The 15,418-nt window shown below is 49.3% G+C and overlaps 1 protein-coding gene across 1 annotated transcript; it reads right to left on the bottom strand.

Annotated features, from left to right (window-relative positions):
• Positions 1 to 1,932: 1,932 nt before the first annotated feature.
• LOC137309920 (zinc finger protein 229-like) lies at positions 1,933 to 8,621 on the bottom strand (the record flags this gene model as incomplete). The annotated part of the gene is made up of 2 exons (XM_067977920.1): positions 1,933 to 2,566; positions 7,941 to 8,621. Coding segments are annotated over 2 exons (1,200 nt in total), but the record flags the coding sequence as incomplete, so codon positions are not given.
• Between the last annotated feature and the right edge of the window lie 6,797 nt (positions 8,622 to 15,418).

Raw genomic sequence — 15,418 nt, 5'->3', positions numbered from 1 at the left:
CCATGTGCTGATCATGCTGCTGTTAGACATCAAAGGGGATACTTCCTCACTTTCCAACTTGGAATGTTCTTCCCTGTTCCTTCTGTTCCTTATCTCCCAACCTGGAATGTCTTTCAACTTTGGCTAAGCTCGTTCCCTATATTGATCTGCCATAAACATGGAGACATTCAGACCAGTCCTTGACTCACATCAAAGACCTATCATTGATAAGACAATGCAGGCCTGCTGACTAAGCAAACATATGGCCCAGCAGGAGGGCAGGCCACCTGTACCAATCTCAGTTACTAACTAATTAACCCTTTCTAACCATTTTGCATTCTGCTTCTTTGCCACGTAGGCATCTTAATATTTTACCGAAAACTGACCACGTAGGGATTCTCATGTGCAGCTCCAACAACACTCAAGAAGCTCGACACCATCCAAGATAAAGCAGCCCGCTTGATTGGCACCCCATCCACCACCCTAAACATTCACTCCCTTCACCACCGGCGCACTGTGGCTGAAGTGTGCACCATCCACAGGATGCACTGCAGCAACTCGCCAAGGCTTCTTCGACAGCACCTCCCAAACCCGCGACCTCTACCACCTAGAAGGACAAGAGCAGCAGGCACATGGGAACAACACCACCCGCACGTTCCCCTCCAAGTCACACACCATCCCGACTTGGAAATATATCGCCGTTCCTTCATCGTCGCTGGGTCAAAATCCTGGAACTCCCTTCCTAACAGCACTGCGGGAGAACCGTCACCACACGGACTGCAGCGGTTCAAGAAGGCGGCTCACCACCACCTTCTCAAGGGCAATTAGGGATGGGCAATAAATGCTGGCCTCGCCAGCGACGCCCACATCCCATGAACGAGTAATTTTTAAAAATTTGGATGGTTTAATATGCGGAGTACGGAGAACATTGAGGTGGTTAAAGAGGAGGAAGAATCTGATGGAGATGATGGCTGTAGTGAATTCTAAGTCAGGCTCATGAAGGGAATCGTGAGAGGAAGAGTTGAATGTGGAATCCTGGAAAAGGTATTTTCCTGAGTTCCGAGGAGGGGAATGTCGGACAGTGTATAATGTAATAGGAAAAATAACTCAGCAGTAGTCAGTATTACTGCCTTTGCGTTATGAGAATGTATTCTGTGTGATAGAAGCTCACACGTGATTTAATTAGGTGATCAGGATTCCACAGGGGAATACTCAGTAAGCAGGAGGTGTCCGGTTGATTCAATTTAAGAAGCAGCAAAGGGTTTGTGTAAGAATGAAACTGAGTTTGGAGCCAACATGCCCAGGTTATGTAAACTGAGCGTGTTCACACTGGAGGAGAGGAGGCCGAGAGGTGATCTGATTGCTGTTTTTAAGATTTTAAAGGGACTGGATAATGTCGACCATGACAAGCTATTTCACCTTGTCCAGAACAGTAGAACCAAAGGACACGGCCTGCGCTGGGAGGGGAGTGAATTCAAAACTAGTCTGTGGAAACAATTTCAGTGAGTGAGTGGTCAATCTGTGGACCAGACTCCCCAGGGAGACGGTGAAAGCAGGTCGTATTGATCCATTCAAATGCAAATCAGGCAGATTTCTTTCAGAGAATAACAGTATGTGAGTAATATGAGATGTGACATGTGGTGAGTGTAACAGGCTCGGGAGGAAGAGGTGACTTTGGACCTATGGTTCCCAGAGCTCTCCACCACTGGGGTTTCCCTCCCCTCATGTCTGGGTCTGTTGGAGAATCATTGATAAAGATTGTTCTCTGTGATTAGTCAACAACTCCATTATCGATGTATCAGGCGACGACCAGGACGGTGGAAGGCCAATTAGATGAGAACTGAAATAATCCAGAGTTAGAAAGGAGAAAAGGCCCAAAAATGGAAGAGTGGGGAACAGGACATCAAATAGTCTCCTCTTATCTTGGGAAAATCAAGGACTTGACAGACTGTGTTTGAAACAAAAACTGATTTATTTAAGATGTATCCAGAATATTAAACTCCAGCCCAGTTATAGGGGTTATTAACATCAGAAACAAACCCCGACTGTCAGAATCCAACCCCTGCAGTCACTTGTGAACTCTCTGGTGTCTCGGAAGGGTGGATGACTGAGTGAATCTCTTCCCACACACGGAGCAGGTGAACGGCCTCTCCCCAGTGTGAACTTGCTGGTGTGTGAGCAGGTTGGATGAATCAGTGAATCGCTTCCCACACACGGAGCAGGTGAACGGCCTCTCCCCAGTGTGAACTCGCTGGTGTGTCAGCAGGTTGGATGAATCAGTGAATCGCTTCCCACACACGGAGCAGGTGAACGGCCTCTCCCCAGTGTGAACTCGCTGGTGTGTCAGCAGGTTGGATGAATCAGTGAATCGCTTCCCACACACGGAGCAGGTGAACGGCCTCTCCCCAGTGTGAACTCGCTGGTGTGTGAGCAGGTTGGATGAATCAGTGAATCCCTTCCCACACATGGAGCAGGTGAACGGCCTCTCCCCGGTGTGACTGCGTCGATGAGTTTCCAGCTCAGACGGGGAGCTGAATCCCTTCCCGCAGTCCCCACATTTCCACGGTTTCTCCGTGGTCCGGGTGTCCTTGTGTCTCTCCAGGTTGGACGATCAGTTGAAGCCTCGTCCACACACAGAACACGTGGACGGTTTCTCCCCGCTGTGAATGGTGTGATGTTTTTTCAGGCTGTGTAACTGGTGAAAGCTCTTTCCACACACAGTGCACTGGAACACTCTCACTCGGGGCTGAGAGTCTCGGTGATTTCCCACTCACACTGATGTTTGAAATCTTTTCCCACAGACACAAGAGAGAAACATTTCTCCTTCCACATTCAAAGGCCTCGGGGTTTGAGACCTACCCCGGGTGTTTCTGAAGCCTCCCCGCCGGCTCGATCCCTCCTCTCCGCCTCCTCCCCCGCGCCAGGTCCCTGCAGGATTGATAGGGCCTATTCTCCCGCCCGGGGTGTTCTGGGTAAAACCGCCGCCATTGTCTCCAATGGTGATACCGGGCGATAAAAATGTGAAGGAGGAGGGCGGAGATTCCTCTGGAGCCGGGAATAGGAGGAGGATGAGGAGACGGTTTAAACCTCAAGCTGATGATTCCAGGCCCCAGACAGCGGATGGAGCCTCGCGACGCACTCTGGGTTCCAGTGGAGCAACACTCGGACACACCAACAGGGCAGACTCCCCATCATTATTTCAGAAAGCTTCACAAAATGACATTTTAAATTAAAATAGTTTATTGTTCCATTTAATAAATGAAGTGCATGATTGACACTGATTAGTTACAGCTCCCTCCACACTCTCCGATCACATACTGCCAGGACAGATACAGCATGGGTTAGATACAGGGTAAAGCTCCCTCTACACTGTCCCATCAAACACTCCCGGGGCAGGTACAGCACGGGTTCGATACAGAGTAAAGCTCCCTCTACACTGTCCCATCAAACACTCCCAGGGCAGGTACAGCACGGGTTAGAGACAGAGTAAAGCTCCCTCGACACTGTCCCATCAAACACTCCCAGGGCAGGTACAGCACGGGTTAGATACAGGGTAAAGCTCCCTCTACACTGTCCCATCAAACACTCCCAGGGCAGGTACAGCACGGGTTAGAGACAGAGTAAAGCTCCCTCTACACTGTCCCATCTAACACTCCCAGGGCAGGTACAGCACGGGTTAGAGACAGAGTAAAGCTCCCTCTACACTGTCCCATCAAACACTCCCAGGGCAGGTACAGCACGGGTTAGATGCAGAGTAAAACTCCCTCTACACTGTCCCATCAAACACTCCCAGGGCAGGTACAGCACGGGTTAGATGCAGATTAAAGATTCATTTGTGACGACTAAGCAGGCTGTGATTCTGCAATTTCTTACAAAGCAAAACCCAATTAATGATCCCACAGTCACTGACACCAATCTCCTCCTGTCTGATATAAACCAATCCCACAGTGACTGACACCAATCTCCTCCTGTCTGATATAAACCAATCCCACAGTCACTGACACCAATCTCCTCCTGTCTGATATAAACCAATCCCACAGTCACTGAGACCAATCCCCTCCTGTCTGATATAAACCAATCCCAGTCACTGACACCAATCTCCTCCTGTCTGATATAAACCAATCCCACAGTCACTGACACCAATCCCCTCCTGTCTGATATAAACCAATCCCACACTCACTGACACCAATCTCCTCCTGTCTGATATAAACCAATCCCACAGTCACTGACACCAATCTCCTCCTGTCTGATATAAACCAATCCCACAGTCACTGACACCAATCTCCTCCTGTCTGATATAAACCAATCCCACAGTCACTGACACCAATCTCCTCCTGTCTGATATAAACCAATCCCACAGTCACTGAGACCAATCTCCTCCTGTCTGATATAAACCAATCCCACACTCACTGACACCAATCTCCTCCTGTCTGATATAAACCATTCCCACTCACTGACACCAATCTCCTCCTGTCTGATATAAACCAATCCCACACTCACTGACACCAATCTCCTCTGTGCACACACTGACGTTCCTGACAATCTTTGAGCTTTTGCACCATTTCCAGTTGGGTTCGAGACCTTCAATGAAACGCTCCACACACCTTAATCCCCCTGAGCACGGGTTCTATATTTAATATATAGATTCCACAATAATACGGCTCTGGGTGCAAAATGTTCATACAAGAGATTTTACAAAGGAACACTTCTTGTAATGTTCATACAATCTTATAGTTAGATAGTAAGATTCATAATCTAACAAGCTGTATCCATAAGCTCTCAGACTTGATAATTGCCAAGCCTGGGAGACACTAAAGGATGTTCCACCTCGCCTGTAGCTGGCAGCTTTCTCCTTCCTGCTGCTCTGTGACTGAAGCTGCAAACTCTTCCTGGGATTAAAGCCAAAGAGGGACAGTCCATGTGACTCTGGTCACCGCAGCAAATCAAATCATTAAACTGAAAGACTTTTATCAAACCAAGCATTCCATTGGATGGCTGTTTAGTTTCAGCAATTGGCCTCTTCCTGTTCCATTGGAGCGAAGAGGCTCCTGAGAATCAGAACAAGTCCCAGTTTGCTTTTACTGGGGTATTTAAAGAAACAAACGGTCTTCACCGTTCCGCTCAATCTACACACAGGCAGAATTCTCAGCTCTGCTCGTTCTGTCAGCACAAGGTTTGGTTCATCATAAAAGGGATAATTAGTGCCTGTTCTGTCTGAGGTGATTACAAGTTAATAGTTCACCAGACACAGTCTTTAATACAAAGTCCACTAATATTCAAAATGTGTCTAAAACAAAGCAAGATTCGAAATCTACTTTACTTTTCTACTATTTCATATTAAATCTGATCTTCTAACAAAACTCAGCTTCCTTACAGTCCACTCCTGGAGGTCCCACTCCCCGAGCCTACAACCTTCAGCAGGGTAAGTGGTGGAGTTCCGCAGTGGGAGTGATCCCAGAGTAACTGTCAGGATCGACCCCCCCCTCGGGGATGGTCCAAGTCGTGTATTTTTAGTTATCCTGGTGTCTAACCCGCTCACATCAATAAAACAGGGAATTCTGGAAACACACTGCAGGTCCTTCTTTATCTGGAGATCAAATGACTGGTGGATAATTGTACCAGCCGTTAACAGGCTCCTGTGAACTCTTCCCTCTGCTATTTTAATGCAGACTTTACCCCATTTATTTTAAACAGGTTTATTTTAAATGAGTTCACACCTGCCTTAAAATAGTAGACTCAGGACTGTAACACAAACAGGTTAAAGCTTCGTAGATCGGAGGGTGGCAAATGTAACCCCACTTTTTAAAAGGAGGGAGAGAAAAAACAGGGAATTACAGACCAGTTAGCCTAACATCAGTAGTGGGGGAAATGCTGGAGTCTATTATAAAAGATGTGATAACAGAACACTTGGAAGGCATTAACGGGATTGGACAAAGTCAGCATGGGTTTATGAAAGGAAAATGATGCTTAACAAATCTACTGGAGTTTTTTGAGGATGTAACTAGCAGAATAGATAGGGGAGAACCAGTGGATGTGGTGTATTTGGATTTTCAGAAGGCCTTTGACAAGGTCCCACACAAGAGGTTAGTGTGCAAAATTAAAGCACATGGGATTGAGACTTGGTTGGCGGTGTCTAGTGGGGTACCGCAGGGATCAGTGCTTGGGCCCCAGTTAGTCACAATATATATCAATGAGGGAACTAAATGTAACATTTCCAAGTTTGCAGACGACACTGATCTGGGGTGGAATGTGAGCTGTGAGGAGGATGCAAAGAGGCTCCAATGTGATTTAGACAAGTTGGGTGAGTGAGCAAGAACATGGCAGGTGCAGTATAACGTGGATAAATGTGAGGTTATCCACTTTGGTTGTAAAAACAGAAAGGCAGATTATTATCTGAATGGTGATCGATTGGGAAAAGGGGAGGTGCAACGAGACCTGGGTGTTCTTGTACACCAGTCTCTGAAAGCGAGCATTCAGGTGCAGCAAGCAGTTAGGAAGGTGAATGGTATGTTGGCCTTCATTGCAAGTGGATTTGAGTACAGGAGCAGGGATGTCTTACTGCAGTTATACAGGGCCTTGGTGAGACCACACCTGGAGCACTGTGTGCAGTTTTGGTCTCCTTATCTGAGGAAGGATGTCCTTGCCATGGAGGGAGTGCAATGAAGGTTTACCAGACTGATTCCTGGGATGGCAGGACTGACGTATGAAGAGAGATTGGGTCGACTAGGCCTATATTCACTAGAGTTTAGAAGAATGAGAGGTGATCTCATCAAAACATATAAAATTCTAACAGGACTGGACAGACTAGATGCAGGGAGGATGTTCCCGATGGCTGGGGAGTCCAGAACCAGGTGTCACAGTCTCAGGATACGGGGTATGCCATTTAGAACCGAGATGAGGAGAAATTTCTTCACTCAGAGGGTGGTGACCCTGTGGAATTCTCTACCACAGAAGGCAGTGGAGGCCAAGTCATTAGATGTATTCAAGAAGGAGATAGATATATTTCTTAATGCTAAAGGGATCAAGGGATATGGGGAAAAAGCGGGAACAGGGTACAGAGTTAGACGATCAGCCATGATCATTTTGAATGGCGGAGTCGGCCCAAAGGGCCGAATGGCCTACTCTTGCTCCTATTTTCTATATGTTTCTATGATTAGAATAATTCCCAGTCAGTTTTAGACTGGAAACTTAAACCTGCCGTTTCCCTTTCAGTCAGGAACAGATCCCAGTTTTACACCAATCTCTGATTTACAGCATGTTTCCAGCATTCCCCGTTGTTCTTCCTGACTCTAAACACAGTTGTAAAGGAGCCTTCTGTTCCGTGCCTGGAGCTCTGGACCATGGAGGAGAGCGGCTGGGACACATTACTTACACGCCTCAAGATTAACCCACACGGTGACTGTGCTGTCAGTGAAGAGAGAGGAGAAATCCCAAAGTGCCGTTTGCCCCTCTCAGTGTGGCCCTGAAGGACTGTGTCCGGGCTGAAGTTCTGTTCCCATCGGACGATCCTCCCCCCAGATTGTCCTTTCTGAGCTCCAGTCAGGTGATGCTAAACACTCAGGTGGGAAAGGCCAAAATCTACAACAAGGTGTTTAAAACAAAGCTGATTTATTGAATGTATATGTTAATTGTATCATTGTGATTTATATCAATTAGTGTTCCTTGTATTCAGGGGGTGCGCATCAATTGGGAACTCTCTTGTATCCATTTATAAGAGAGCTGATCCAGGGTGTGGGGGATCTCTGTGAATAGAGGCTTGGAAGCAACTGAAGACCAGGCTCCAGTATTCCATTCTTCACCACCAGGCTATCCAGTTTATAACAGTATATCCAGAATATTAAACTCCAGCCCAGTTATAGGGGTTATTAACATCAGAAACAAACCCCAACTCTCAGAATGAACATGGTTCAGTCCTGGATGTGATTAACAGCAGAATCCAACCCCTGCAGTCACTTGTGAACTCGCTGGTGTGACTGCAGGTGGGATGACTGAGTGAATCCCTTCCCACACACGGAGCAGGTGAACGGCCTCTCCCCAGTGTGAAGTCGCTGGTGTGTCAGCAAGCTGGAGTGCTGAGTGAAACCCTTCCTACACACGGAGCAGATGAACGGCCTCTCCCCAGTGTGGACTCGCTGGTGTCTCAGCAGGTTGCCGACCAGAGTGAATCCCTTCTCACACACAGAGCAGGTGAACGGCCTCTCCCCGGTGTGAACTCGCTGGTGTGTCAGAAGGTCAGATGACTGAGTGAATCCCTTCCCACACACGGAGCAGGTGAACGGTCTCTCCCCGGTGTGAACTCGCTGGTGCCTCACCAGCTCTGCAGAGCTTTTAAAGCTGTCCCCACATTCAGAGCATTTAAAAGGTCTCTCCCCAGTGTGAATAAGCTGATGTGTTCGGAGTGGGGATGAGTGAGTGAATCCCTTCCCACAAACGGAGCAGGTGAACGGCCTCTCCCCAGTGTGAACTCGCTGGTGTGTCAGCAGGTGGGATGACTGAGTGAATCCCTTCCCACACACAGAGCAGATGAATGGCCTCTCCCCGGTGTGACTGCGTCGATGAGTTTCCAGCTGGTATGGGTAATTGAATCCCTTCCCACAGTCCCCACATTTCCACGGTTTCTCCGTGGTCTGGGTGTCCTTGTGTCTCTCCAGGTTGGACGATCAGTTGAAGCCTCGTCCACACACAGAACACGTGGACGGTTTCTCCCCGCTGTGAATGGTGCGATGTTTTTTCAGGCTGTGTAACTGGTTAAAGCTCTTTCCACACTCAGTGCATTGGAACACTCTCACTCGGGTCTGAGAGTCTCGGTGATTTCCCACTCACACTGATGTTTGAAATCTTTTCCCACAGACACAATAGAGAAACATTTCTCCTTCCACATTCAAAGGCCGATGATATTCAGGTCCTGATGAATCGAGTGACTTTGTCAGATCTTTGGTTTGAGTTTCCTGTCCGTAAAGTTTACAAAAGTCCTCACTGTAAATACAGGATAGAAATTCAGAACAGACAATTCTAGTTTCTATGGAACATTCTTTCCTCTCTTGTTCTCCCAGACTGTAAATCCCCGTCCCACACACTCTCCCTCTCTCTGTGCTCATTGTTTGAGACTCATCGCCTGGTCTCCCACTGTTTCTTTTCTCCTCTGCAAATTTTCTCTCTTGCTCCCCTTAAAGTGCTGATTCGGACTGTGGTTCAGTTCCACACTCCCCACTTGCCTCCAGTATGCTGCCCAAGAGTCGAAGCCTTGAGTCTGAGTATGTGGAGTTCCCCCATGGTGATCTCACCCGATGCCTGGGTCACTGGATCGCCATCGAGAGCAGGAGTACTGGGGGATTTCCCACCTGATTTACCCCAGCGGCAGAGAGTCCAGTTATATTACTCCAGGTGCACAGTGATGTTCCCCAAGGACCACTGCTTTTCTTGATATATATTAAAGACTTGGACTTGGGTGTACAGGGCACAATTTCAAAATTTGCAGATGACTCAAAATTTGGAAGGGTAGTGATCAGTGAGGAGGATAGTGATAGACTTCAAGAGGGTATAGACAGGCTGGTGGAATGGGCGGACACGTGGCAGATGAAATTTAACGCAGAGAAGTGTGAAGTGATACATTTTGGCAGGAAGAACGAGGAGAGGCAAAATAAACTAGAGGGCACAACTCCAAAAGGGGTACAGGAACAGAGATCTGGGGGTATATGTGCACAAATCGTAGAAGGTGGCAGGGCAGGTTGAGAAAGTGGTTAAAAAAGCATACGGGATCCTGGGCTTTATAAATAGAGGCAGAGAGTACAAAAGTATGGAAGTCAGGATGAACCTTTATAAAACACTGGTTCGGCCACAACTGGAGAATTGTGTCCAGTTCTGGGCAACGCACTTTAGGAAAGATGTGAAGGCCTTAGAGAGGGTGCAGAAGACATTTACTAGAATGGTTCCAGGGATGAGGGACTTCAGGTATGGGGATAGACTGGAGAAGCTGGGGTTGTTCTCCTTGGAACAGAGATGGTTGCGAGGAGATTTGATAGAAGTGTTCGAAATCATGAAGGATTTAGATAAAGTAAATAAAGAGAAACTGTTCCCATTGGCGGAAGGGTCGAGAACCAGAGGACAGACATTTAAGGTGATTGGCAAAAGAGTCCAAGATGAGGAAAAACTTTTCAAACAGCGAGATGCTGTGATCTGGAATGCAATGCCTGAAAGCATGGTGGAAGCAGATTCAATTGGGGCTTTCAAAAAGGAACTGGATAATTTTTTTTTATTCGTTCACGGGACGTTGGCGTCATTGGCAAGGCCGGCATTTATTGCCCATCCCTAATTGCCCTTGAGAAGGTGGTGGTGAGCCGCCTTCTTGAACCGTTGCAGTCTGTGTGGTGACGGTTTTCCCACAGTGCTGTTAGGAAGGGAGTTCCAGGATTTTGACCCAGCGACGATGAAGGAACGGCCGATATATTTCCAAGTCGGGATGGTGTGTGACTTGGAGGGGAACGTGCAGGTGGTGTTGTTCCCATGCGCCTGCTGCTCTTGTCCTTCTTGGTGGTAGAGGTCGCGGGTTTGGGAGGTGATGTCGAAGAAGCCTTGGCGAGTTGCTGCAGTGCAACCTGTGGATGGTACACACTGCAGCCACTGTGCACCGGTGGTGAAGGGAGTGAATGTTTAGGGTGGTGGATGGGGTGCCAATCAAACGGGCTGCTTTGTCTTGGATGGTGCTGTTGGAGCTGCACTCATCCAGGCAAGTGGAGAGTATTCCATCACACTCCTGACTTGTGCCTTGTAGATGGTGGAAAGGCTTTGGGAAGTCAGGAGGTGAGTCACTCGCCGCAGAATACCCAGCCTCTGACCTGCTCTTGTAGCCACAGTATTTATATGGCTGGTCCAGTTAAGTTTCTGGTCAATGGTGACCCCCAGGATGTTGATGGTGGGGGATTCGGCGATGGTAATGCCGTTAAATGTCAAGGGGAGGTGGTTAGACTCTCTCTTGTTGGAGATGGTCATTGCCTGGCACTTGTCTGGCACGAATGTGACTTGCACTTATGAGCCCAAGCCTGGATGTTGTCCAGGTCTTGCTGCATGTGGGCATGGACAGCTTGATTATCTGAGGGGTTGCGAATGGAACTGAACACTGTGCAATCATCAGCGAACATCCCCATTTCTGACCTTATGATAGAGGGATGATGCAGCTGAAGATGGTTGGGCTTAGGACACTGCCCCGAGGAACTCCTGCAGCAATGTCCTGGGGCTGAGATGATTGGCCTCCAACAACCACTACCATCTTCCTTTGTGCTAGGTATGACTCCAGCCACTGGAGAGTTTTCCCCCTAATTCCCATTGACTTCAATTTTACTCGGGCTCCTTGGTGCCACACTCGGTCAAATGCTGCCTTGATGTCAAGGGCAGTCACTCTCACCTCACCTCTGGAATTCAGCTCTTTTGTCCATGTTTGGACCAAGGCTGTATTGAGGTCTGGAGCCGAGTGGTCCTGGCGGAACCCAAACTGAGCATCGGTGAGCAGGTTATTGGTGAGTAAGTGCCGCTTGATAGCACTGTCGACGACACCTTCCATCACTTTGCTGATGATTGAGAGTAGACTGATGGGGCGGTAATTGGCCGGATTGGATTTGTCCTGCTTTTTGTGGACTGGACATACCTGGGCAATTTTCCATTGTCGGGTAGATGCCAGTGTTGTAACTGTACTGGAACAGTTTGGCTGGAGGCACGGCTAGTTCTGGAGCACAAATCTTCAGCACTAAAGCCGGGATGTTGTCGGGGCCCATAGCCTTTGCTGTATCCAGTGCACTCAGCCGTTTCTTGATATCACGTGGAGTGAATCGAATTGGCTGAAGACTGGCTTCTGTGATGGTGGAGATATCGGGAGGAGGTCGAGATGGATCATCCACTCGGCACTTCTGGCTGAAGATGGTTGCAAACGCTTCAGCCTTGTCTTTTGCACTCACGTGCTGGACTCTGCCATCATTGAGGATGGGGATGTTTACAGAGCCTCCTCCTCCCGTTAGTTGTTTAATTGTCCACCACCATTCACGACTGGATGTGGCAGGACTGCAGAGCTTTGATCTGATCCGTTGGTTGTGGAATCGCTTAGCTCTGTCTCTAGCATGTTGCTTCCGCTGTTTAGCATGCATGTAGTCCTGAGTTGTAGCTTCACCATGTTGGTACCTCATTTTTAGGTACGCCTGGTGCTGCTCCTGGCATGCTCTTCTACACTCCTCATTGAACCAGGGTTGATCCCCTGGCTTGTTGGTAATGGTGGAGTGAGGAATATGCCGGGCCATGAGGTTACAGATTGTGCTGGAATACAATTCTGCTGCTGCTGATGGCCCACAATGCCTCATGGATGCCCAGTTTTGAGCTGCTAGATCTGTTCTGAATCTATCCCATTTAGCACGGTGGTAGTGCCACACAACACGTTGGATGGTGTCCTCAGTGCGAAGACGGGACTTCGTCTCCACGAGGACTGTGCGGTGGTCACTCCTACCAATACTGTCCTGGACAGATGCATTTGCGACAGGTAGATTGGTGAGGACAAGGTCAAGTAGGTTTCTCCCTCGTGTTGGTTCGCTCACCACCTGCCGCAGGCCCAGTCTGGCAGCAATGTCCTTCAGGACTCGACCAGCTCGGTCAGTAGTGGTGCTGCCGAGCCACTCTTGGTGATGGACATTGAAGTCCCCCACCCAGAGTACATTCTGTGCCCTTGCTATCCTCAGTGCTTCCTCCAAGTGGTGCTCAACATGGAGGGGGACTGATTCAACAGCTGAGGGAGGGCGGTAGGTGGTAATCAGCAGGAGGTTTCCTTGCCCATGTTTGACCTGATGCCATGAGATTTCATGGGGTCCAGAGTCAATGTTGAGGACTCCCAGGGCCACTCCCTCCTGACTATATCACTGCACCGTCACCTCTGGTGGGTCTGTCCTGCCGGTGGGACAGGACATACCGAGGGATGGTGATGGAAGAGTCTGGGACGTTGGCTGAAAGGTATGATTCTGTGAGTATGGCTATGTCAGGCTGTTGCTTGACCTGTCTGTGGGACAGCTCTCCCAATTTTGGCACAAGTCCCCAGATGTTGGTGAGGAGGACCTTGCAGGGTTGACTGGGCTTGGTTTGCGTTTGTCGTGTCCGGTGCCGAGTGGTCTGATGCCGGGTGGTCTGTCCGGTTATATTCTTATTATGACTTTTTTTTGAAGAGATATTCGAAGGGAAAAGATTTGCCGGGATACAGGGAAGGAGCGGGGAGATGGGACTAACTGGATTGCTCTTACGAAGAGCTGGCACCGGCTCGATGGGCTGAATGGCCTCCTCCTGTGCTATAACAATTTTTTTTTTTATTCGTTCACGGGATGTGGGCGTCGCTGGCAAGGCCGGCATTTATTGCCCATCCCTAATTGCCCTTGAGAAGGTGGTGGTGAGCCGCCTTCTTGAACCGCTGCAGTCCGTGTGGTGACGGTTCTCCCACAGTGCTGTTAGGAAGGGAGTTCCAGGATTTTGACCCAGCGACAATGAAGGAACGGCGATATATTTCCAAGTCGGGATGGTGTGTGACTTGGAGGGGAACGTGCAGGTGGTGTTGTTCCCATGTGTCTGCTGCTCTTGTCCTTCTAGGTGGTAGAGGTCGCGGGTTTGGGAGCTGCTGTCGAAGAAGCCTTGGCGAGTTGCTGCAGTGCATCCTGTGGATGGTACACACTGCAGCCACTGTGCGCCGGTGGTGAAGGGAGTGAATGTTTAGGGTGGTGGATGGGGTGCCAATCAAGTGGGCTGCTTTGTCCTGGATGGTGTCGAGCTTCTTGAGTGTTTTTGGAGCTGCACTCATCCAGGCAAGTGGAGAGTATTCCATCACACTCCTGACTTGTGCCTTGTAGATGGTGGAAAGGCTTTGGGGAGTCAGGAGGTGAGTCACTCGCCGCAGAATACCCAGCCTCTGACCTGCTCTTGTAGCCACAGTATTTATATGGCTGGTCCAGTTAAGTTTCTGGTCAATGGTGACCCCCAGGATGTTGATGGTGGGGGATTCGGCGATGGTAATGCCGTTGAATGTCAAGGGGAGGTGGTTAGACTCTCTCTTGTTGGAGATGGTCATTGCCTGGCACTTATCTGGCGCGAATGTTACTTGCCACTTATCAGCCCAAGCCTGGATGTTGTCCAGGTCTTGCTGCATGCGGGCTCGGACTGCTTCATTATCTGAGGGGTTGCGAATGGAACTGAACACTGTGCAATCATCAGCGAACATCCCCATTTCTGACCTTATGATGGAGGGAAGGTCATTGATGAAGCAGCTGAAGATGGTTGGGCCGAGGACACTGCCCTGAGGAACTCCTGCAATTGTATGATTCTATTAACTGAGGTAAGGAGTCTTACAACACCAGGTTATAGTCCAACAGTTTTATTTGAAATCAGGTGAGGAAGGAGGAAGCCTCCGAAAGCCTGTGATTTTAAATAAAACTGTTGGACCATAACCTGGTGTTGTAAGACTCCTGACATTTGTCCACCCCAGTCCATCACCGGCATCTCCACATCATGGCGATTAACTGAGCACAGACAAGGCATTCAACCCTGGTCATTCCTGCTCTGTACGTGGGAACATAATAATCTTTAAATAAATCCTTCCTCAGTCACTGCAATAAAATCACATCCAGGGCACAAACCACAAAAATAAAGAGGTTTCCAGTCATTTCACTGAGTGCAGGAGGCAGTGACTGCTGACAGTTCATGGGCCGGTCAGTGTCGGCACTGCCCCTTTAACTGGAATCCACAGTGAAGGGGAGTCAGTGACAGAGCACGGCCAGTCCGCACGGGCCAAGTTTCCTCTTCACATTGAGCCCAGGGGAACGGCGACACTCCCTGACCTGACCATCCACCCTGACCCGAGCCGAGCTCCCTCTCCCCGACCCCACCCTCTCTCTCTCTCTCTCTGATCCCCCCCTCTCTCTCTCTCTCTCTGATCCCCCCTCTCTCTCTCTCTCTCTCTCTGACCCCCCCTCTCTCTCTCTCTCTCTCTCTCTCTCTCTGACCCCCCCTCTCTCTCTCTCTCTCTCTCTCTCTGACCCCCCTCTCTCTCTGATCCCCCCTCTCTCTCTCTCTCTGATCCCCCCTCTCTCTCTCTCTCTCTCTCTCTCTGACCCCCCCCTCTCTCTCTCTCTCTCTCTCTCTGACCCCCCCTCTCTCTCTCTCTCTCTCTGATCCCCCCTCTCTCTCTCTCTCTGATCCCCCCTCTCTCTCTCTCTCTCTGATCCCCCCTCTCTCTCTCTCTCTCTGATCCCCCCTCTCTCTCTCTCTCTCTGATCCCCCCTCTCTCTCTCTCTCTCTCTGATCCCCCCTCTCTCTCTCTCTCTCTGATCCCCCCTCTCTCTCTCTCTCTCTCTCTCTGATCCCCCCTCTCTCTCTCTCTCTCTGATCCCCCCTCTCTCTCTCTCTCTCTGATCCCCCCTCTCTCTCA

Source organism: Heptranchias perlo, unplaced genomic scaffold, assembly GCF_035084215.1.
Source record: "Heptranchias perlo isolate sHepPer1 unplaced genomic scaffold, sHepPer1.hap1 HAP1_SCAFFOLD_191, whole genome shotgun sequence".
Lineage (NCBI taxonomy): Eukaryota > Metazoa > Chordata > Chondrichthyes > Hexanchiformes > Hexanchidae > Heptranchias > Heptranchias perlo.
This window is presented reverse-complemented; position numbering and strand designations above follow the sequence as displayed.